The sequence below is a fragment of the Bos indicus genome, chromosome 4, assembly GCF_029378745.1.
Source record: "Bos indicus isolate NIAB-ARS_2022 breed Sahiwal x Tharparkar chromosome 4, NIAB-ARS_B.indTharparkar_mat_pri_1.0, whole genome shotgun sequence".
Taxonomy (NCBI): domain Eukaryota; kingdom Metazoa; phylum Chordata; class Mammalia; order Artiodactyla; family Bovidae; genus Bos; species Bos indicus.
This window is the reverse complement of record NC_091763.1, coordinates 14,028,119-14,051,870: the sequence shown is the minus strand read 5'-3', so window position 1 is coordinate 14,051,870 and position 23,752 is coordinate 14,028,119. Positions and strand designations below refer to the sequence as shown.

General features: G+C 44.7%; 1 protein-coding gene and 1 pseudogene across 2 annotated transcripts in view; one reads left to right on the top strand and one right to left on the bottom strand.

The window, feature by feature from the left end:
- Positions 1 to 7,301: 7,301 nt before the first annotated feature.
- On the bottom strand, positions 7,302 to 7,694 carry LOC109558063 (large ribosomal subunit protein eL42-like; annotated as a pseudogene).
- A 14,888-nt stretch (positions 7,695 to 22,582) lies between these two features.
- Positions 22,583 to 23,752, top strand: part of SLC25A13 (solute carrier family 25 member 13) — a 231,063-nt gene continuing 229,893 nt past the window's right edge. For both annotated transcript variants that reach the window (XM_070787512.1, XM_070787511.1), the window contains exon 1: positions 22,583 to 22,759. In XM_070787512.1, the coding sequence (XP_070643613.1) occupies positions 22,745 to 22,759 (15 nt within the window). In that variant the 5' untranslated portion in view covers positions 22,583 to 22,744. The remainder of the gene's footprint in view (positions 22,760 to 23,752) is intronic.

Sequence of the window (23,752 nt, the reverse complement as noted above, 5' to 3'; positions counted from 1 at the left end):
ACTAGAGCCAGGTATCCTGGAGTGTAAAGTCAAGTGGCCCTTAGGAAGCATCACTATGAACAAAGCTACTGGAGGTGATAGAATTCCAGCTGAGCTGTTTCAAGTCCTAAAAGTTGATGCTGTTAAAATATTGCACTCAATATGTTAGCAAATTTGGAAAATTCAGCAGTGGCCACAGGACTGGAAGAGGTCAGTTTTCTTTCCAATCCCAAAGAAGGGCAATGCCAAAGAATGTTCAAACTACCATATAATTATGCTCATTTCACATGCTAACAAGGTAATGCCAAAATCCTTCAAGCTAGGCTTCAGCAGCACTTGAATTGAGAACTTCTACATGTAAAAGCTGGATTTAGAAAAGACAAAAGGAACCAGAGATCAAATTGCCAATATCCTTTGGACCATAAAAAAGCAAGGGAATTACAAAAAAACATCTATTTCTGCTTCGATGACTATGCCAAAGCCTTTCACTGTGTGGGATCACAACAAACTGTGGAAAATTCTTAAAGAGATGGGAATACCAGGCCACCTTACCTGCCTCCTGAAAGCCTGTATGCAGGTCAAGAAGCAACAGAACCAGACATGGAAAAACAGACTGGTTCAAATTTGGGAAAGGAGTATGTCAAGGCTGTATATCGTTACCCCGCTTATTTAACTTATATGCAGAGTATATCATGTGAAATGCCAAGCTGGATGAATCACAAGCTGGGATCAAGATTGGTGGGAGAAATATCAACAACCTCAGATACACAGATGATACCACTCTAATGGCAGAAAGTGAAGAGGAATTAAAGAGCCTCTTGATGAGGGTAAAAGAGGAGAATGAAAAAGCTGGCCTAAAACTCAGTGTTTAAAAAACTAAGCTCATGATATCTGGTGCTATCACTTCACGGCAAATAGATAGGGGAAAAGTGGAAACAGTGACAGATTTTATTTTCTTGGGCTCCAGAATCACTGCAGATGGTGACTGCAGCCACAAAACTAAAAGACACTTGCTCCTTGGAAGAAAACTTATGACAAACCTAGACAGAGTATTAAAAACCAGAGACATCACTTTGCCAACAAAGGTCCATAGAGTCAAAGTTGCAGTTTTTCCAATAGTTATGTACAGGTGTGAGAGTTGGACCATAAAGAAGGCTTAGCATCAAAGAATTGATGCTTTCAAATTGTAGTGCTGGAGAAGACTCTTGAGATTCCCTTGGACTGCAAACCAGTCAATCCTAAAGGAAATCAACATGAATATACATCGGAAGGACTGATGCTGAAGCAGAAGCTCCAATACTTTTGCCACCTGATGTGAAGAGCCAACTCACTGGAAAAGACTCTGATGCTGGGAAAGATTGAGGGCAGGAGGAGAAGGGGATGACAGAGGATGAGATGGTTGGATGGCATTACCTACCCAATGGACATGAGTTTGAGCAAACTCCAGGAGATAGTGAAGGACAGGGAAGCCTGGCATCCTGCAGTCCAGGGATCGCAAAGAGTCAAACACAACTTAATGACTGAACAACAATATCAACACTGAGCTATAATTTATATACCATAAAATTATCTGATTTAAAATATTCAAGTCAGTGATTTTTAGTAATTAAAGAGTCATAAAACCATTACTAAAATCCAATTTTAGAACATTTCCATTACCCCCTGAAAGATGCCTCCCACCCATTTGTAGTTGCTTCCTGTTTCAATCCCAGCCCTAAGTAACCACTAATGTTCCTTAGCCTCTGTGGATCTGTCTCTCCTGGATATTTCATATAAATAACAAATTTTAGTTTTAATTGGAACATGCTCAATTCTCAGCAGCATAAAATTTCTTTCACTAATACCAGTTATGGACATGATTTTAAATTGTGCTTAAATGTAGCTTAAAGACATTAAGAATACAGCTTCAACAAGGAGGAGATTGAAGGATATTACGTACCGTGTAAGAGAGATTGGTATGAACACATTTGCATGTATACGGTCTTCCTTTAGAATTTGATCAGTAAAATCAGTGACACTTTGTCGTTAGAGAAATATCATGCAGCTATGATACTATTCCCCATTCATAGGGGACGAAAAATTGATCTGTATATTTTCAATGCAGGAGGCATTGGTACTTTGACAGAGTTCTATTGCAGTGACAGTGTTCTTATTATGCCAAATGTCTAATGTACACCTAATGATTGTGTTATACACAGAAAGCTGCTATGCTCTGATTACCAACTGCTGTTTATAAGCTTTTGAATGCATTTTTGTAATGCTGAAAAAAGATGGAAAAAGTCACAAATAGGGAGAAAATGGAAAAGAAAGTGATCCATAAACAATGGGGCTTCATATAGCTCCATGTGGCTGCATCAAGACTCATGATGTCTGAGAGTCTCTGACAAGTTTTAAGAGCGTGATAAATGTCTAGGTGTAATAGCAATAAAGCAAATAGTAGCCTCCAGTTTAACATGTACATGGGTGTCAAGGATATGGTAACACTTGATATCGTGAGGCCTCCTGGCAACTGCTGAGCCCACTACACCCCAACCATAAATCTTCGGTCAACCTAATCAATCAGAGATCAATTTTTCCTGTGGGAAAACTGCTTATTTCCATGTTCACGGTTACTTTCTGTGTTTGTTATGATCCAGTTATATTTCCACATGTTTGAGAGGTTCAGTGGAGAGGGAAAATAAAGGACTTGGTTCCTTCGGGCAGGGTTGTGTTGTGCTTAGTCACTCAGTCATGTCCAGCTCCCTGGGACCACATGGACTGTAGCCCACCAGGCTCCTCTGTCCATGGGATTTTCTAGGCAAGAGTACCAGAGTGGGTTGCCATGCCCTTCTCTTGAGCAGGCTAGATGTTACCAGTGCTGCAAATTGAGCCATCATGCTAGAGAATCAGGAAGCATAGGGTATTCCCAAATGGGACTAGATCTGGAAACTCGACTGTGTCCTTTCTGTGTGGCGTTAGAAGGCAATCATTTTAGGAGAAAGAACCAAGACATGAGAGTGGGGGAAGAGTTTAAGAAACTGCAATTAGCTCAACTTGACTAAAGCAGATGTTGCAGGGAGGAAATGGCAAAAAATGAGGTTGAAGTGGCAGATAGGGCCAGTAAGCAATTTGAGAACTATCAGAAGATTCTGAGTAAAGGAGTGGACTGATGAGGTTTGGATACTTAAAGTCCACTTTGGAGATAGGGTGGTGGACAGTGTGGAGGTGAGTGAAGCTGGAGGCAAGGAGCCCAGGTGAGAAATTATGTAGAAATTCCTTAGGAGGGGTGATCATGCTTGCACTACCACAGTGGTCGTATTGAGAGAAGAGGTATTGACATGAAGAATCTATAGCACTTGAACCTACAAGGGCTGAACAGATGCAGAGAGTCAGAGAAGGAGAGGAGTCAGGGATGACGCCCATTTTTCTGTTTTGGGCAATAAGGTAGCTGATGGTTCATTCAGGTAGACGTCGGTAGGGGAGCATCCGGTTGGGGTTGTATCCAGTTTGGACATATTACAGTACCAGTTAAAGTGAAGTTGCTCAGTCGTGTCTGACTCTTATGACCCCATGGACTGTAGCCTACCAGGCTCCTCTGTCCATGGGATTTTCCAGGCAAGAACACTGGAGTGGGTTGCCATTTCCTTCTCCAGGGGACCTTCCTGACCCAGGGACTGAACCCGGGTCTCCAGCGTTGTAGGCAGACGCTTTTGCCGCCTGAGCCCCAGGGAAGTCGTATCAGTGACCAGAAGGCAAATGCATAAATGTTATGAGTTTGAGGCTTAAGAAGAGAGATAAAGAGGTAAACATAGAGATAAATGAGATGAGACAAGACTATAGAGAAACAAAGACCTACAGAGGGTAAAAATGTCACAAAGATATTATTATTGGACCTGGGTCACAGTCCAGGTTGTCTGACTCCCAGTCCAGTGTTCTTGAGTGAAGTCACTCAGTCGTGTCCGACTCTTTGCGACCCCGTGGACTGTAGCCTATCAGGCTTCCCCGTCCATCGGATTTTCCAGGCAAGGGTAGTGGAATGGGTTGCCGTTTCCTTCTCCAGGAGATCTTCCCGACCCAGGGATTCAACCCAGATCTCCCGCATTGTAGGCAGACGCTTTTACCGTCTGAGCCGCCAAGGAAGATTCTTAGTGTTCTTAGGGGCTTCCAGATGGCCCTGGTGGTAAAGAACCTGCCTCAGATGTAAATTCAATCCCTGCATCAGGAAGATCCCGGGGAGGAGGGCATGGCAACCCACTCCAGTATTCTTGCCCTTAGAATCCCATAGACAGAGAAGTCTGGTGGGCTCTGGTCCATGGGGTTGCAAAGAGTTGGGCAGGACTGGAGAGACTTAGCGCTCATGCTCATAGTGGTCTTGCCTAAGAACCAACATGGTAATTGAGAGCCCCAATTCAGGAAGCAGAGAGAGAGCAGTTTCAGCCTCTCTTTTATATGCAACCTTGCTGCATATAAACCAAATGATATTAAGCAAGTGGCCTAGTCTCTCTTTTCTTAAGTTATGATAAAGTAAAAGTGAAAGTGAAAAGTGAAAGTCACTCAATATGTCTGACTCTTTACAACCCACCAGGCTTCTCCATCCATGGAATTCTCCAGGCCAGAATAGTTGAGTGGGTAGCTATTCCCTTTTCCAGGAGATCTTCCCAACCCAGGGATCAAACCCAGGTCTCCAAGATTGCAGGTGGACTTTTTACCATCTGAGCCACCATGAAAGCCCACGTTATGATAAGGAGATAATAATAACATCAGCCACAAGTGTGCTGGAGAAAGGAAAAGCACTAAAGCATCTCAATCTTTGGCTTATAGCAGAGAATCAACTGATAATGTTACTATCATGTTCAATAAATAGAAGGAAGAAATTAGTATTCTGTATAAAAACAATAGGGTCCATATTTGAAGGGCAGAGTACCAACAGCTTGGCAGTACTATTTGATATATTGGGGGAAGAATGAGCCCATCCAGAAAGAAGGTGATAAATATGCTAAATTCATACAATATGTGTTCAGTGATAAATATTCTAAGCATGCACTTCAATAATTCTCTCATCAGAGCAGCCTTGTTCCCCCCACCATCAGCAGATACTGATAATTAATCAACTGAAATGAATCTTTACAGAATAAACAAATCTGTTATACATGAATGATGATTATGTCTCTCTCAGTTGTGATGGCTTTTCATAACTTATTCATGCTAATGTTATGAAGAGTTTTCCCTCAGGGAACAAAAATCTTCTTTGGGGGGAGACCTCTTTTTAGACTGTTTCTGGTGATCAGTGACATTTCAGCCGTATTCAAAGGGAAGTGGCTAACTGTAAGGAGTCTATGGGAGTTCTGGGGTGTTAGCCCACTCTTCTCACCAGGAGGGAGAGAGCGGGTCCCTTAATCTGTTTCACAGACACTTAGTGCTGATGGCAGAGCTGGGATGGTCTGTCCTGACTGCATTCATGGAAGTGGGCTGACAGCTAGAGTATCCAGATGCAAACAGATGCCTCTGATGGGAGATCTCTGCACAGGCTGCAAAGGAATTGACTTCTGTGGCTCAGGAACATGGAAAAAAAGTAGACAGCGCCAGACAAAAAGAGACCTTGGCTTGGTCCTGCAGAAAATAACAGCTCCATGAATAAAATGTACACGTACACTCTATTAATAGACTCTGACTCCATCTTCATGATTATGTTAAAGAAAATTCTCCGCGAGTCTTTTGCATTTTTGCACATCTTAAGAGCTGAGGCTCTGATGGCCTTGCTCCAAACTATCTTATCAGGACGTTGTATAACAAAGGGACTTAGAAGCTTTGGGACACAGAACAGCATACTTAGTGTCCCTTATAAGAGAGTCAGGCTCCCTAACTAGGGTTCCTCTTCTGTAATGCAGCCCACTGCTTGTGCAGGTGTCACATGACCTCTTTGTGTTGCCCTGTGGGTATCTGGGCTTAGGGGAAGCCAACGCTGACATTCTGGCTGTTGCTCTTCTGGGAGTACTAAACTGTTCTTTGTCTCTAATCCAGGAGTCTCGTGTCTCCCGCGAGCATCCATGAAACTTGTTAGCTTGCAAGTAGACCAGCATCTTAGGCCCTTTATAGTGCTTAACGCTAGGTTTCAACATGTCTAATATTTAATATGAGTCATTTTCAGTTTTAATGTACCTTAAAATTTTGCCTTTGTGGTTCCATTCCTTCTAAAATGAGATTTAGCAAACAGAGAATGATCTGCAGTCAGTAGAAAGGAAAGGTATTTCTGAAAGAGATGTGGAAAGCCAAATAATAGTCAAAGTGTGTTCTAAATCATTCACAGTATAGAAAATTAGAAATACTTGCCTATATTGTCTTTGACCAAAAAAAAAAACAAAAACAAAAATCACCAATGAATGAAAAAAGTAATGTTTTTCTAAAGAGTCAGCCATAACATTTCAGAGTAGGAAAAGAACTTAAAGAGCTTGATTCACTGATTCTCTCCATTAAAAAGAGAAATAAAGACTAACTCTCATTTTCTTCATTTGCATTCTCCATAATGGCTTTTTACAAATGCCTTCAATTTTCCTTAGAAACGTAGAACAAATTTGATGTACAAAGGTATTCATCACGTTTTACTTATGATAGATAAACATGATAAATGAGTGAAAACACCCTCCCGTTAGAGACTGGTTGAGATATGGGTAAATTCTTATGAGGCGATATCAGGAAAACATTAATAATTATGTTTTTCAAGATTATTTCATAACAGGGTAAACTTTTTATGGCATATTGTTTCTTTTTTTTTAATTGGAGGATAATTGCTTTACAGTGTTGGGTTGGTGTCTGCTGTACAACCACTTGAGTCAGCTGTCAGTATACATATATCTCCCCATCTTGAGGCTCCCCCTCACCGAGCCCTCCCCTCTAGGTCCTCACAGAGCTCTGAGCTGAGCTCCCTGTGCTATACAGCTCCTTCCCACAAGCTATTTTACACGTGGTAGTGTAAAATATGTTGTGTAAATATATTTGTTGTGTAAATATGTTGTGTAAAAAAATATGTTGTGTAAATAAAAAATAGTGTAAAAAATGTTGTTAAGTGAGACAGTAAGACATACAAATTGTGTTATCCCGGTCATGTAACGCATCATTATAACACACACTCATGCATGCAAAAAAAAATAACTGGAAGAAAATTACTTTCAAATATTAAAACTCTCAAAATTACTTTCAAATAGTTAAAACTGGATTAGGGGAATATGGATGATATTTTTTCTTTGTTGTCTTCTATGTCGTCAAAAACCCATTATAGTCTAATCAGATGTTTTTTAAAATTTCCCTTAGAGAGTAAAATCAAACTCTTTTTTTTTTAAAGAGGATTTTATTGATGGCATTTTTATTGTCTTCATAATAAAACAAAATATGAAGCTCAAAACTGGATCACTTGGCCCTTTCTCTTCTTATCACCTCCCAGCTCAAAATGCTTGTATCTCTTAATAGCCAGCATTCTCTTCGATCTACAGTTGGGCTCAACACATTCAAGCCTCAGTACAATCTTCTTTGTAGTTTTAGCCTTTTTCCAGAAAATCGGCTTAGTCTGCCCACCATAGCCACTCTGTTTCCTGTCATAACGCCGCTTTCCCTGGGCATACACAGAATCCTTGCCCTTCTTGTACTGTGTCAAGTGTGGGGCTGGCGCTTCCCACACTTCTTACAGAAAGTCCGGCGGGTTTTTGGAACGTTCACCATGTTTGCGAGAGCGATACCAGCACAGAAAGCTAAAATCAAACTCTTATTCCTAGATAACTCACTTACACTGAAGTTCAGCCTTTGTCTCATCCACCACCGAGCTCGTTTTAGCCTCTCTCCTGTCCATCTGTAACTCTCCTCACAGCGCCGAGTGCACTGTCCAGTGAAGTTCTGAGGGGTGCGGTCTAGTGGGGTTAACACCAACTACCTGATTCCTTGGCCTCCCACTTCACCTTGTCCCTCTCACCCAATTCAACAGACCCCATCTTCATATCAAGTCACATGTACGGAAAATCCCTAGAATTTCTACCCCCAGGAACTCCAGCCTGGACCCTGGCATTGCCAGATTTTTCTAAGCTTGCTGCCTAATGGTGCAAATCAGTGTAAACTGGGATTCTCCAGGCAAGAACACTGGAGTCGGTTGCCATTTCCTTCTCCAATGCAGGAAAGTGAAAAGTGAAAGTGAAGTCACTCAGTCGTGTCCGACTCTTAGTGACCCCATGGACTGCAGCCCACCAGGCTCCTCCAGCCATGGGATTTTCCAGGCAAGAGTACTGGAGTGGGTGCCATTGCCTTCTCTGAGCCTAGCTCTAGAAAAGCACTATTCAAGAGCAATATAACACAAGCCCCTAATTAAAAATTTTCTCTTAGCCACATTAAAAATTTGAAAAGAAACATATGAAATTAATTTTAAGAATATATTTTATTTAACCCAACATGTCTAAATCATTGCCCTTTCAACATGTCATAAATTTAAAATTTATTTATTGAGACATTTTACATATACTTTTCCGTACTAAAATCTCTGTGATCCAACGTGCTTTTTATCTTTTCAGCACATCTCAATTCACACCAGCCACCTCTCAAGTGCCCAGCCTCTCCGCAGCCATGCGGAGCTTGTGCTTTTAGTATCAGACAGCCAAGGTCTGGAGAGATCTTTCCCTGTACAACTTCTGTCCCATGTCCCTTAGCCTGGAGCTTCCAAAAGTGTAAATGCCTGGTGGTGGCTTTGGGGACGGACTCCTCTAGGACAGCTGTCTACCTTTCACCAGGGGCTGTAGAGGAACTTCCCTGGCACAGACTGTGACACACCTCCCAAGGGGGATCGGGGCATTTTGTGGTTCTGCCAGCCCACCAGGCTCCCCCGTCCCTGGGATGCTCCAGGCAAGAACACTGGAGTGGGTTGCCACTGCCTTCTCCAATGCATGAAAGTGAAAAGTGAAAGTGAAGCCACTCAGTCGTATCCAACTCTTCGCAACCCCATGGACTGCAACCTACCAGGCTCCTCCATCCATGGGATTTTCCAGGCAGGAGTACTGGAGTGGGGTGCCATTGCCTTCTCTGGCCACCCAGAGTAGGTACTCATTTATCTGACTGATGAATCTTGCCTGGGTGGGAATGACTCAATTGGAGGTCGATTCCCATATTAAAGGACACTCACAATGTAAATACAGAGGTCATCACTATCCTTAATTAATACCACTCCTCTGATCATCACCAGAGTGAATAGCTTCCTCCTCTTCTGCCTTAGTCTGAGATTGACAATCTGCTGCCTGTCTGTCTGTCTAAATGAATCAGGACAAGCATGTTAGTGCTTGATTGAGCCTCTTCAAAATCAAGTGCGCCCATTTCATTGGTGAAGCAACTGAATCCTGGAGAGGACAAGTGGCTTGCTCACAGTGACAGGGCTGCTAAGTGGCAGAGTTGGGTTGGGATTACGATCCAGACCTCCTGACCCTCATTCCATTATGTCAGGCCTCAGATCACTGATTTTGGCAGTGATGATGAAGCTCACGTGTCAGGTCATTTACTAGGAGAAAGTTCCAGGATTTTCCCTGGAACTACAGGCCATTAGCCTGCCTCAGCTCAGTCCAGCCTCCCTTTCCTAGGTCACCTCTTCACACCACAGGTAAGAGAACAAACAGAAATAGTTATTCACTGTTCTGTGTGCTAAATCACTCAGTCGTGTCCAACTCTTTGTGGCCCCATGGACTGTAGCCTGCAAGGTGCCTCTGTCTGTGGGAATTCTGCAGGAAAGAATACTGGAGTGGGCTGCCATGCCCTCCTCCAGGGGATCTTCCCAACCCAGGGATCGAACCCACGTCTCTTACATCTCGTACATTGGCAGGCAGGTCCTTTACTACCAGTGCTATGCTTAATTACTCACTGTGACAGGTGCCAAAAGGGCTGGAAACAGGATGCAAAGACTGAGAATATCAGGGAGGTTCCCACTTCAGATGGGAGGTCAGGGTAGGACCCCAGGGACCTGAGGGAGGAGGAAGAGGACCTGGGAAAAGGGCTTGCAGAGCTCCAGGCAGAAGGAACAGCCAGTGCAGAGGCCCCAGGGCAAGACACGCCTGCTTAGCTTGTGGAGAAAGCAATCGCAGCCAGGAAGTGATGGGAGGACCTGAGGGGCAGCAGGGGCCATATTATTCAGAGTCTTACAGAGAAAACCTAGACATTTGGTTGGAGTTTGATTCTTCTGCCTCTTTTGATATATGATGAGCTTCATTTTAATTTTAAATGTTGATGTTTAAAGATCTTCTTCACTGCATTACGACCTTAAGAGAATTAGGTCTGCCACTCCCAAGAGTCCTTAGGGGTTGAATGTGAGGACTTCTCTTTCTAACAGTGTATCTCTAATGGGTTCAGGCAGTCGTGGCAGGAGGGAAGATGATAAAGCACCACAAAGGCTGGTGGTCCTGAGGCTGGACTTGTGTGTCCAACTGACAAACAAGTTCAGACATGAAAGAGCTAGTCCAGTCTCTTCAAGTTGGAAACAAACACTAACAGATTGTTCTTAAATACTCTAGTGTTTTCATGGTCTCTGCCTCACTAGAGTTTCAGTCTCCAGCTTTGAGAGTAGCTTTTCCAATCTTTGTAAATTGATTGACCTTCCTTACTTTCCCCACATCTATACTTCCCTGCCTTTGGAAGATTCTGAGACAATAAGCCTAGGTATAAATCATCTTCATTTGTGTGATAGGATGCTCTTAGAAGGAATAGCACAAGAACAGAATCACAGACCACCATAGCTAGAAGGAATCTCACAGGACAGCTGCTTTGACTCTCTCATTCTATTATTATTATTTGTAACATATTCTTATTTTCCATTTATATACATTCAATTAAATATCATGGCAACCTTGCAAAATGTTTTTTTTTTTTTCTTTCTCTTTTACAGATCAGGAGACAGAGGCTCAGAGAGGTTGATAATTGACCAAGTGTTACAGAGCCTTAAATGGCAGAGCTGGGATTCAAATAGTCTGTCTGATTTCCCTGGTGGCTCAGTTCATAAAGAATCTGCCTACAATGTAGAAGACCTGAGTTCTATCCTGGTTCAGGAAGATTCCCTGGAGAAGGGAATGGTAACCCGCTCCAGTTTTCCTGCCTGGAGAATCCCATGAACAGAGGAGCCCAGTGGGCTATAGACCACTGGGTTGCAAAGAGTCAAAAATGACTGAGTGATTAACACTCACTCACTCATGCTAACTGAAGCTACTTAGACAGACAGATAGGATGATGAGGAAATAATAATAAGAGCCAGTGGTAGAATATATTGGGTTGGCCAAAAGTTTCATTTGGGTTTTTTTCCTAACGTCTAAGTGAACTTTTGGACCAACCCAATACATGCTTCAACTTTTCTCCATTCGTGATTAGCTGTAAGGAAGAATCCAAGAGAGAAAGAACATCTGTATAGAGTTTTGTTGTTATTCCTTTGTTGTTGTTGTTTTTATAAAAACATAGGTCTCATTAAACCAGTTTTGGTAAGATTGTCTTACTGAGCATCAGATTTCTTTCAAAAGTTGTAGAATTCTTGGTAGTTTTGGGACTTCTTGCAAAAGAAGCTGCTGCACAAGAAGCAATGCCACAGGTGGCCAGGCCCGGAGAGCTCACTGCATGAATCTCTAGCTGCTGCTCCTCCCTGCTGGTCAGACACTGGGGGGCTGGTGCATCTGCCTCTTCTGATATGTCCACTCATTGGTGGCTCAGATGGTAAAAGAATCTGCCTGCAATGCAGGAGACCTGGGTTTGATTCCTGGGTCAGGAAGATCCCCTAGAGAAGGGAATGGCAACCCACTCCAGTATTCTTGGCTGGAGAATCCCCATGGACAGAGGAGCCTGCCAGGCTAGAGTCCATGGGGTCGCAAGGAGTTGGACATGATGACTTTTCACTTTAGTCACTTTCCTGAGTATAGTGAGGGGCCAGGGCAGCCTAAGCTTGATTTGCCACTACTTTGAGTGGTTCACGGGGCCCAGAGGGCCTCAGGCAGATTCATGAACAGTGGCTTGGACTTGGTGCAAGACCCTGAGGTTTTCTGCCTCTGGGCTGTTGAAATTGGGCTCAATCTCTTTAAGGACTTTTGGTGTAATTCCCCCCAGCAGTCAGTTTTTCCTTTACTGGGATTGCAAGGACTATGGTGATAGGTACCAAATATTCTACTCTAAGGTCTTTTATTTCTGTAGATTTGCTTTACAAGTTAGAGCATTTTCAGAACAAGGTGTGTTAGGCAGAATAATAGCTCCCCAAAGATGTTCACAAATCTGTCCCCAGAACCCGTGAATATGTTACATTCCATGGCAAAAGAGACAAGGTAGCAGGTGGAATTAAAGCTGCTAATTACTATGGGTTAAATTGTCTTTCCCACAAAAGTCATATGTTGAAATACCAATCCTTAGTGCCTCTGAATGTGGCTGAATTTGGGAATATGGTATTTAAATTGGTAATTAACTTGAGTGAGGTAATTATAGTGGGCCCTGATCCAATATAACTGGTGTCTTTGTAAGAAGAGAAGATTATCGGGAGGGAGGTAGCAGGGAGGTTAAAGAGGGAGGGGACATATTTATGCCTATGGTTGATTCATGTTGATGTATGGCAGTAATCATCACAATACTGAGAAGCAATTATCTTTCAATTAAAAATAAATAGGATACATAGAAAAAAAATAAAAACAAGGATTAGGACACGGATATGCACACAGGCCAAGAAATTGCACTGGTCATAACAAACAACCTCTTCCAACAACACAAGAGAAGACTCTATACATGGACATCACCAGATGGTCAACACCAAAATCAAATTGATTATATTCTTTGCAGCCAAAGATGGAGAAGCTCTATATAGTCAGCAAAAACAAGACCAGGAGCTGACTGTGGCTCAGACCATGAACTCCTTATTGCCAAATTCAGACTTAAATTGAAGAAAGTATGGAAAACCACTAGACCATTCAGGTATGACCTCAATCAAATCCCTTATGATTATACAGTGGAAGTGAGAAATAGATTTAAGGGCCTAGATCTGATAGATAGAGTGCCTGATGAACTATGGAATGAGGTTTGTGACATTGTACAGGAGACAGGGATCAAGATCATTCCCATAGAAAAGAAATGCAAAAAAGCAAAATGGCTCTCTGAGGAGGCGTTACAAATAGCTGTGAAAAGAAGAGAAGCGAAAAGCAAAGGAGAAAAGGAAAGATATAAACATCTGAATGCAGAGTTCCAAAGAATAGCAAGAAGAGATAAGAAAGCCTTCTTCGGCGATCAATGCAAAGAAATAGAGGAAAACAACAGAATGGGAAAGACTAGGGATCTCTTCAAGAAAATCAGAGATACCAAAGGAACATTTCATGCAAAGATGAGCTCGATAAAGGACAGAAATGGTATGGACCTAACAGAAGCAGAAGATATTAAGAAGAGGTTGCAAGAATACACAGAAGAACTGTACAAAAAAGATCTTCACGACCCAGATAATCACGATGGTGTGATCACTGACCTAGAGCCAGACATCCTGGAATGTGAAGTCAAGTGGGCCTTAGAAAGCATCACTACGTACAAAGCTAGCGGAGGTGATGGAATTCCAGTTGAGCTATTTCAAATCCTGAAAAATGATGCTGTGAAAGTGCTGCACTCAATATGCCAGCAAATTTGGAAAACTCAGCAGTGGCCACAGGATTGGAAAAGGTCAGTTTTCATTCCAATCCCAAAGAAAGGCAATGCCAAAGAATGCTCAAACTACCACACGATTGCACTCATCTCACACGCTAGTAAAGTAATGCTCAAAATTCTCCAAGCCAGGCTTCAGCAGTATGTGAACCGTCAACTTCCTGATGTTCAAGCTGGTTTTAGAAAAGGCAGAGGAACCAGAGATCAAATTGCCAACATCCGCTGGATCATAGAAAAAGCAAGAGAGTTCCAGAAAAACATCTATTTCTGCTTTATTGACTATGCCAAAGCCTTTGACTGTGTGGATCACAATAAACTGTGGACAATTCTGAAAGAGATGGGAATACCAGACCACCTGATCTGCCTCTTGAGAAATCTGTATGCAGGTCAGGAAGCAACAGTTAGAACTGGACATGGAACAACAGACTGGTTCCAAATAGGAAAAGGAGTTCATCAAGGCTGTATATTGTCACCCTGTTTATTTAACTTATATGCAGAGTACATCATGAGAAATGCTGGACTGGAAGAAACACAAGCTGGAATCAAGATTGCCGGGAGACATATCAATAACCTCAGATATGCAGATGACACCACCCTTATGGCAGAAAGTGAAGAGGAACTCAAAAGCCTCTTGATGAAAGTGAAAGTGGAGACTGAAAAAGTTGGCTTAAAGCTCAACATTCAGAAAACAAAGATCATGGCATCCGGTCCCACCACTTCATGGGAAATAGATGGGGAAACAGTGGAAACAGTGTCAGACTTTATATTTGGGGGCTCCAAAATCACTGCAGATGGTGACTGCAGGCATGAAATTAAAAGACGCTTACTCCTTGGAAGGAAAGTTATGACCAACCTAGATAGCATATTCAAAAGCAGAGACATAACTTTGCCAACAAAGGTTCGTCTAGTCAAGGCTATGGTTTTTCCTGTGGTCATGTATGGATGTGAGAGTTGGACTGTGAAGAAGGCTGAGCGCCGAAGAATTGATGCTTTTGAACTGTGGTGTTGGAGAAGGCTCTTGAGAGTCCCTTGGACTGCAAGGAGATCCAACCTGTCCATTCTGAAGATCAGCCCTGGGATTTCTTTGGAAGGAATGATGCTAAAGCTGAAACTCCAGTACTTTGGCCACCTCATGCAAAGAGTTGACTCATTGGAAAAGACTCTGATGCTGGGAGGGATTGGGGGCAGGAGGAGAAGGGGACGACAGAGGATGAGATGGCTGGATGGCATCACTGACTCGATGGACGTGAGTCTGAGTGAACTCTGGGAGTTGGTGATGGACAGGGAGGCCTGGCGTGCTGTGATTCATGGGGTCACAAAGAGTCGGACACGACTGAGCGACTGATCTGGTCTGATCTGATGCACACAGGGAAGGCCATGTGGACACAGGCAGAAGATGGCCATCTATGAGGAAGGAGAGAGGCCTCAGAAGAAGTGAATCCTGCTGATTCCTTGATTTCAGACTTTCAGCCTCTGAAACTGTGAGAAAATAAGACATTGTTGTTTAAGCCACCCAATCTGTGGTACTTTGCTATGGCAGCCTTAACAAACTAATCAATTGAGCATCATTCTCCATCAGGATAATCATTGGGAGTTTACGCCGGATTATCTGGGTGAACCTGGTGTAATTATGTTTGCTAAGTTGCTCAGTCATGTCCAATTCTTTGCTACTGCATGGACCGTAGCCCACCAGACTCCTCTGTCCATGGGCTTATCCATGCAAGAACCCTGGAGTAGGTTGCCATGCCCTCCTCCAAGGGATCTGCCCAACCCAGGGATAGAACCCACATCCCTTACGTCTCCTGCGTTGGCAGGCAGGTTCTTTACCACTATCCCCATCTGGGAGGCCCAGCGTGATCATAAGGGTCCTTAAATGTAAAAGAGCAAAGAAGAGGAGATCAGAGTGGTGTGATAGGGAAGAGCTGGGCTTGCTGTTGCTGGCTTTGAAGATGGAGAAGAAGGGTCATGAACCTGACTTCTAGAAGCTGTAACAGTAAGGAAATGGATTCTCTGAGCCTCCAGAAAGCAACCCAGCCCTGCTGGTTCCTTGATTTTACCCATTTTACACTTCTGAACTGTAGAATTGCAAGATAATAAATTTATGTTGTTGTGGGCTTAAAAATTTTTTTTATTGAGTTTTGTTTATTTACTCATTGGAAAAGACCCTGATGCTTGGGAAGATGGAAAGCAGGAGGAGAAGGGGATGACAGAGGATGATATGGTTGGATGGCATCACCAACTCCATGGACATGAGTTTGAGCAAACTCTGGGAGATGGTGAGGGACAGGGAAGCCTGGTGTGCAGCAGGACACGGGGTCCCAAAGAGCCAGACATGCCTTAGGACTGAACAACAACAGCAACATCTGGGTGGGGACTTTAGTTTCTGCAGAAGAACTCAAAGATATTATTATGTATATTCTTTCAGGAGGAACCAGGATTCTGCTCCAAGCCTGTATTATTGTTCGCTGGCTGTTCCTCCGTTCTTTCTTCATTCCCTCCCTTCTCTGATTAGCAACTGTTTGAATCTGCCCTTTGGAACTCAGGGAAGGTTGAGGAGGCTGAATGAAGCCTATTTCTTATAAATGAGAAATGGGGGACACAGAAATGCTTTGTGCCCAGGAGGGCCTCACGGGTGTTGCAGCAAGGGGGTACCCTTTCCACGGCCCGAAAGGGGGTTCTTGTCTAATACTCAGAAGTGAATTGTCTGAGGACCCCCATGTGCTGACAAAACAAGAGACTTTATTGGGAAGGGGCCACCATGTGGACAGCAGGAGGGTAAGGGAACCCTAGCAAGACTAATCTGCCACGTGGCTTGCAGTCTTTATGGTAATGGGATTAGTTTCCAGGTTGTCTTTGGCCAGTCACTCTGTCTCAGGGTCCTTTCTGTAGGCACACGCGTTGCTCAGCCAAGATGGATGCCAATAAGGAGGATTCTGGGAGGTGGTAGGACACGTGGCATCTCCTTTTAACCCTTTCCGAACTCTTCTGGTGGTGGTGGCTTGTTAGTTCCAGTTTCCTTACCAGGACCTCCTGTTATAAAATAATTCATGCAAATGGTTACCATGGGGCCTGGCTAGTACGGGTGGTTTCAGCCAGGATGTTTCCCCTAACACAGGGTCCTACTTGGTGTCAATACACCAAAATTTCAAGCCTGGTCTGTATAACACAATAAAGTATAAGGCATGAGACTTGCTTCAGTATGGTTTGAATATCTGCTGTACTCATTCCATTAGAACTCTCTGTACTCATATAGTTGGATCTCCAAAATATTCCTACTGTTTAATTACTTGCCTTCTTGTCACTGTTGTAAAGGAATTGGGGACATTATTCTTGTGAAATGGTGGCTGGAGTAAAGTATTGGGAAGTACAAATGCTCTGGTCTAATATCTTCACATAGGAAATTCAGAGTATGCCCTACAATTGTGGATGAAACCAAATCATCAAAATGCCTTAATTTAAACTCCTACTCATTGCTTCTGTGGGATACCCTTCTTCAATTTTTATTGGTCTTGGTGCCCTAGGCATACGAGTTTCTATTTCCAATGCATGCATTAAACAAATATGTGAGTGCCTTGTATCATGCAAACAGTGTTATAATACCCTGGGTATGAACTAATAGAGATGCAATCCCTGTTTTCATTCCAAGATGGGGAGGCAGACAGTAAACTCATAAATGTATGGCCAGGTGATAAGGGATAGATAGATGAAATGCTAACAGCAGGTGAGTGGAGGTGGGAGACATTTCTGATATGGTGACATTCAACAAAGACTTGAATGACAGATCTGTGAGCTCTCTAAAGTCCCAGGACTGTGTCTTTTTCACTTTTGTTTCTGTGCCAGGGTCAAGTCCTTATAATGTAGGGCAGGGAAACTGTTTAATACTAGATTATAAGACTGTGTTGGCAGGGGCAGCAATGGTCAGTACCCAGGGAGGTATGAATGGTGTATATTACCCCATGGATGCTGGTCAGTGATAGCCATGTGCTCAATCTTACTGAAGAGTTCATTGTGCTCTTGGGACATGGAGCAGTCATATTACTCTTCGAGCTGAGAGCTTTTGAGGGTACTATGTGCCATCTGTCACCCCAATCTCAATTCAAGATACTTAACCAATAAACCTTCGAGACTAGAGACTTGACTTGAAATTGGACATGTGTATTCATCCCCAAATTTGTAGTGGCTGCATCAGATTTTAGAGGCTTTCTTTGCCTCTCACAAAGTTCTGTGTACCTTGAGTACTTGTGAATCTAATTATTTATCACTAAATCGGGGTATTTGGCTATCTGACCAGGACACAATGATGAATTATCTTGTAAAGTTAATACCTGTTATTCCTTTTCCCCAGCAGACCCCTGGTAGTTGCTAGTATGGCCCCTTATTCCATTCTGAGGTAAATTCAATGCTTACAACTTTATATTTGGTGAAACCGAGGTCCCCCTGTGTTCTGCTGAGGTGGGGGCAGGTGTTCCCGGGCTTGTATACTTGCTCTTCTCTCAGAACCTAGTTGTTCAAGGCCTTGCTTTCAGAGCCTAGGATCTCAAAACTTGGGGATTTGTTTGCAAGCACACTTACTCAAGGTGTCCTGTCTCCTCATCCTGACTCTCTTCCTCCCTCCCCTACCTTCCCTCTAACTCTATAAAAATGTTGACACAGCTTTTCTCCTTTGGATCTACTAAGAAGCTAGATCATGTTCATTCCCGACCTACCTTCTGCCCATGCTCAGGAAAGGCTTATCATGCTTGATTTGACACTTGGCAGGATCCCAAAGACAGATGACTGCAACAGAGGGATTCTCTGTGTCCTTGAGCTGGCGAGACTCAGCTGCAACCGCTGAGAGCGGTTCATTGGGAGCTCTTCATTTACTTATTTCATGGTGCTCCTTTCACTCTGTCACGTATGCTTTTTACCATCCCTAGCATTCTTTGTAACACGCCATCCACACAAAAGATCATGATTCTAATTCTCAGTTATATGCCCCAACTTATTGGTAGATGAGGCGCTTTGCAAGCATTCTCGCAGGATACCCTTTCCTGCAGTCTAATCTAGGAACATGCTCATAGGGAGAGTGGTGCCTTTTGTTTGCTTGTTTGTTTTAGTGGAGCTGGGGAAAACCAGATGGTTTAAAGGGCAAGCTCAAGGTGCATGTGCAAAGCACCGCCACTCTGAGGAAGGTGAAAGCTCAGAACAGGACACACCACTCACTCTTCTGAACCCCAGGGCTTGAGCTCATGTTGTCAGCCCTCGAGTTTCACCGTGGTTTGGGTTGGCCGCTTTCCCAACAGGCCATGTTGGCATCTGGTCCAACACGTAGGTGGCTTTGGGCTCTGTATCTGTTTCCTTGGGCTCCCATGATAAAGTTCCACAAACTCGGGGGGCTTCAAACAACAGAATTGTATTCTTTCTTGGTTCTGGAGGCTAGAAATCCCAAATTAAGGTGTTGGCAGGGCCATGGGCCCTCTTGAGACTCTGGTTAGCATCTCTTCTAGCCTCTTAGCTTCTGGTGGTGGCTGTTGCCCCTTGCTGTCCCCTGGCTTGCAGCTGCCTCTCATCATTGCCTTTACGTCACGTGGCTCCTCCTGGTGTGTTTCTGTGTCTTCTTATAGGGACACCAGTCACGGTGGGTTAAGGGCCCACCATGCTCCAGTATGACCTCATCTTTACTAATTACATCTTCAGTTTCAAAATAAGTCATTTTCTGAGGTCAGGGTGATTAGGACTGGAGGGAGACACAACCCATAACAGGGCCCCTTCAGTCAAAATTCAGCACCAGCTACTTTTAAGTGGTCGGGGAGAGGGTGGTCTGGGGATAGGGACAAGAATGGCCTGAATCACTTATGGGGAGGGCGGCTGTCAGGACAAGACAAAGCAGCTGGTGACCGGTCAACTTACACTTCATCCTCTCAGATCATGCTTCCCATTGTTGACAGGTCATGTGGAAGACAGGAAGCCTCCTTCAATATTTCAGGGCTTGTGACAGTTTAATTTTTCAAAAGTCTCTCATTTTCTAGAGGAATTCTAGAAGGGAGAAAGCTTAATGGACTGAGTCTGACTCCAGCTGTAAGTGGAAATACATTTTTATTCATATGTGGTTATATTTGCATCCAGAGTGTGGTAGGTTTGGTAGGCAGACGAACGGTTCCCCCAGATGTCTGCATCCTAACCTCTGGAGCCTATGAATATTACCTTATATGACAGAGATTCTTTTTGCAGATGCCATTGTGTTAAAGATATGGAGGTAGATTATCCTGGCTTATCCGGGTGGATCCCAAATGCCATCGTCAGTGTCCTTATGGCTTTCCTGGTGGCTCAGACAGTAAAGAATCTGTCTGCAATGTGGGAGACCTGGGTTTGATCCCTGGGTTGGGAAGATCCCCTGGAGGAGGTCATGGCAACCCACTCCACTATTCTTGCCTGGAGACTCCCATGGATAGAGGAGCCTGGCGGGCTACAGTCCATGGGGTCGCAAAGAGTCAGGAGGCTGGTGAGCACAGCACAGCACCGTGTCCTTATGAACAAGAGGCAGAGGGAGATCACGACAGAAGAGGAAATGTGAGGGAAGTGGAGTTCAGAGAGATGTTTGTGAGCTGGCTTTGAAGATGGAGGAGGGGCCATGGGCCCCTGGAAAAGGCAAAGAAACAGATATTCCCTTCAACCTTCTGGAGGGAACCCAACCCTTCCACCTTGGTTTAGCCCCTTAGGACTCATTCTGGAATTCTGACCTCCATAATGGGGAGAGAATAAACTTGTTACTGTAAACACCCAGTATGTCTTTGCTTTGTTAAAGCGGACATAAAAAAAAAAAATTACATAGAGTATGAGTCCTTGTATTTAAATTAAAAAAAATGACTCTTTACATGAACACATTGTTTCGAAGAATATAACAGTAATATGTTAACAGTAGCTAACTCTGATACAAGAAATATGAGTGACTTTGTCATTACTATGATTTTCTGAATTTTCCGAGATTTCCAGAAAAATACCACATTTAAATTTGTTTAAAGTTCACTGTATTATAAACAGAGAGCTTCAGTGATGCCTTTTAAAATAGTATACAGTATATGATGTGATCTTGGTTCCATGAGGTTGTATTTTCTCTGTACATTTTAAAAACTCTTTACAGCAGCCAGGACCACCACTGTGCATGAGCTGTAGACTCGTCCCCTGCTATCCGTTTCACTATCATTTCTCCTGGTTTTGCTTTTGTCTCTATTCTTTAACTCCTTGCCTGGTCTTTCTCTGTTGCCAATTGAACACATTCGAGTTGTTCCAGTCTTTGTTAAACCTCTCTAGAATCTCTTAATCAATCACTCCCTTTTGAAATGTTTGTCTTTTACAGTATAATTCAGTGTATTTCACATACACTGTCCTTACAGACAAGAGGCACACACTTCAAAACACTCCTGTATTACTCATGTATTTATTACCGGTTATCTCTGGCGTCTTTCCAACATCTACACCAGGGCCCAATGTGCAAGACAGGATGACTTCCTTTCTCTCTCACCACACTGACTAATTTTACCTCCTATTCCTTCCTCTAGCCCTATCCCATCTCTGGTTTCAAGTCCTCAGTCCGTCTTATCTGAGTATCCCAACAGTGTGGCCTTACCCCGTCCTCCGAACCTCAAGCAGGATCCATCGACATTGCAATCCTGGCCATGCCACCTCTCTTAAAGGCCTTCAGTTAAGGCGCACACCCTTCACCATGGCACCCAGCACCCTCCATGAATGGTCCCAACCTGCCTGTCCAGACTCTTCTTCCAGCAGTTCCACAGCTCCTTACCTTCCATGACCCATCACTTTCATAACTTGTTCTGTTTCCTCAGTAATTTCTGGGTGTCCTCTCCTCCTTATTTTCTCTGGCTGGAAAACCTTCTCCCTCCACTTCACTGGGCTAATTCACAGCTACTTTAGTGCATTCAGTCTAGGCATCATCTCCTCTAAGAGGTTTCCCCAGTCTTCAGTGATCCCATAGTCCTTGGGTTGCTGCCTTGACAGGTTATATGGACGTTAAGTGTTTATGTGCCAGCTTTCCCGCTAGCCCTTAAGCTCTTTAAGGGCTGGAACCATTTCTCAAGTCATTTTGGTGTTCCTAGCACCTAACACAGTGCCTGGCAAGCAGCAGACACTCAATCAGTGTTAATTAATGAAAATGACTGGTAAAAACCACTTTTGTTGCTAGGTTATATCCATAATCTACAAAACATTTAAAGCCCTTTTCACTGATCACCATTGCCTTAATTATAAATTTTGGTAGCAGAGGTAACTGAATGAAATTCTTATAAAGAGAAAGACCTCTGGGGGTTACACATTCTATTTTTACATTAAAATTTAACCTGTTTCTTTCAGTAGGGCCTATTTGGGGGGGGGGGTTCTTTGATCTCTGCCATCCTACTATGTAGGGTGCAAATAAAGTGGCCCCAGCACATGTGAGTTCTGCACTTACACACACAGCTGTTTGGTACTTCGACTGAGCTAGATTTGACCTAAAACTAGGTCTGCCAGAGACATTACTTTCCTATTTCCATCGACTAGTCAATGCTTCGGGATCTCTTAAACCACATCCCCCCCAGCCCCCACCCCAGAGGGGAGCCCCTCTGAAAGGGAACCAACAGGGAACACCTGGATAAACCTGGGACCTAATGTCAGTTCTCAACTTCCCCAGCTGTGTGTCCTGCCTGTGGGTCTGGAGGCCCTGGAGCAGCCCCTGAGAGCAGCGGAAGCCAACAGCTTCCCTCGCGAGGCCACCTGCTCGCAAAAGACGGTCGTGAACCCCGCCACCGCCTGCCGGCCCCCCGCTGCAGAGGTCGCCATGCTGGACAGCGCAGCCGGGGTCACGTGCGCGGGGCCAGTCCGCCGCCCCCAGACCCGGGCCCGCCCCGCAGCAGGGCAGAGGCCGTCCGGATCACGCGCGACCCGGCAGCCCCGGCCAGGCCCAGCCAATGGGCTGGCAGCGCCCGCATGACCCGCGCCGGCAGGAGGGCGTGGGGAAGCAGGCCGGGCGCGCACGCTGCCGGGCTGTATCGCCGCCCTCGCCGCCGTCGGGACGGGAAGTGAGCTGCCCAGGTCCGCAGCGCCGGCGAGCCAGTGAGAGCGTCCTGCAGCCCGCAGCTGCCCGCACCCAGGGCGAAGCATGGCGGCCGCCAAGGTAAGCGTCGGCCGGGGGCCGCGAGGGGCCCTGGCGTTCACGTGCTCGGTTGGTGCAACAGGGAAAGGAAACAGAAAGGGGCGCACGGCGGCTGTTCCACCTTGCAGCAGCGGGAGGAGGGAGGTCGCCGTCCCTCCCGGCCAGCACAAGCGGCGATTGCGGGGCCCAGGGCCCGACGTTGCCGCTGAAACTTTGCCGGCTGGACCCTCCCACTTGACCGGGCCTGGGAGTCGGTGCCTAGCGGGCGCGCGGCGGGCTGAGCCAAGGCCGGTGAAGAAGAGCAGAAGAGCGGGCGCGATGGCGTCCCGGGGTGGGAGAGGGCTCCGGGTCAGCAGGTCCCCTCGGCCACCCCAGTGCGCTCCTGCTCGTGACCCCGGTTGTTGTTGACCCGACCTGAAGCTTCCCGGGGGCACAGCCGGCGCCGAAGCATGATCCTATTAGGTTTCAAAGGCTCCGCCCTCCCGCGGCTGGGGAAGTCACCTTGACTTCCGTTTTGGAGACTGCTGGAGTTGGCCAGCGCGCTTGTGCATAAAAACTCCAGAATACCTCCGCTCCCCACGCCGCCTCTTCTCATCCTTCTCTCTGCTCTGAGCATCTGACAACACTTAACACACCGGCCTCTGAGCGTTTGAGAGGCTTCTTTATAGAAATGACAAAACAGATTGTCCTGGGAGCCTGTAACTCCTGTGAAGTTCTACTTAAAAGGAGTTCTGCATAATGGTACTCGTTCACTAACCCAGAGGAAAGGCAACTCGGACAGCTTGACCTTTCCTCTTTCACCGTTTCTTGAAACCTGGGCACCATTTCAGTCTCTTTGGACTCCATTTCAACTTTTTTGGCAGAATACCATATTTAGTCCCAATCACTTGACTCATTGGAATTTATTGCTTTTAATTTTAAGTTCACGAAGGCAGCCCTTTAATCAAGCCTGTACAACTTCCTAGCTCATTTTAAGTGTCGTGAACTTAAATATACCCAACATTTCAGACATTT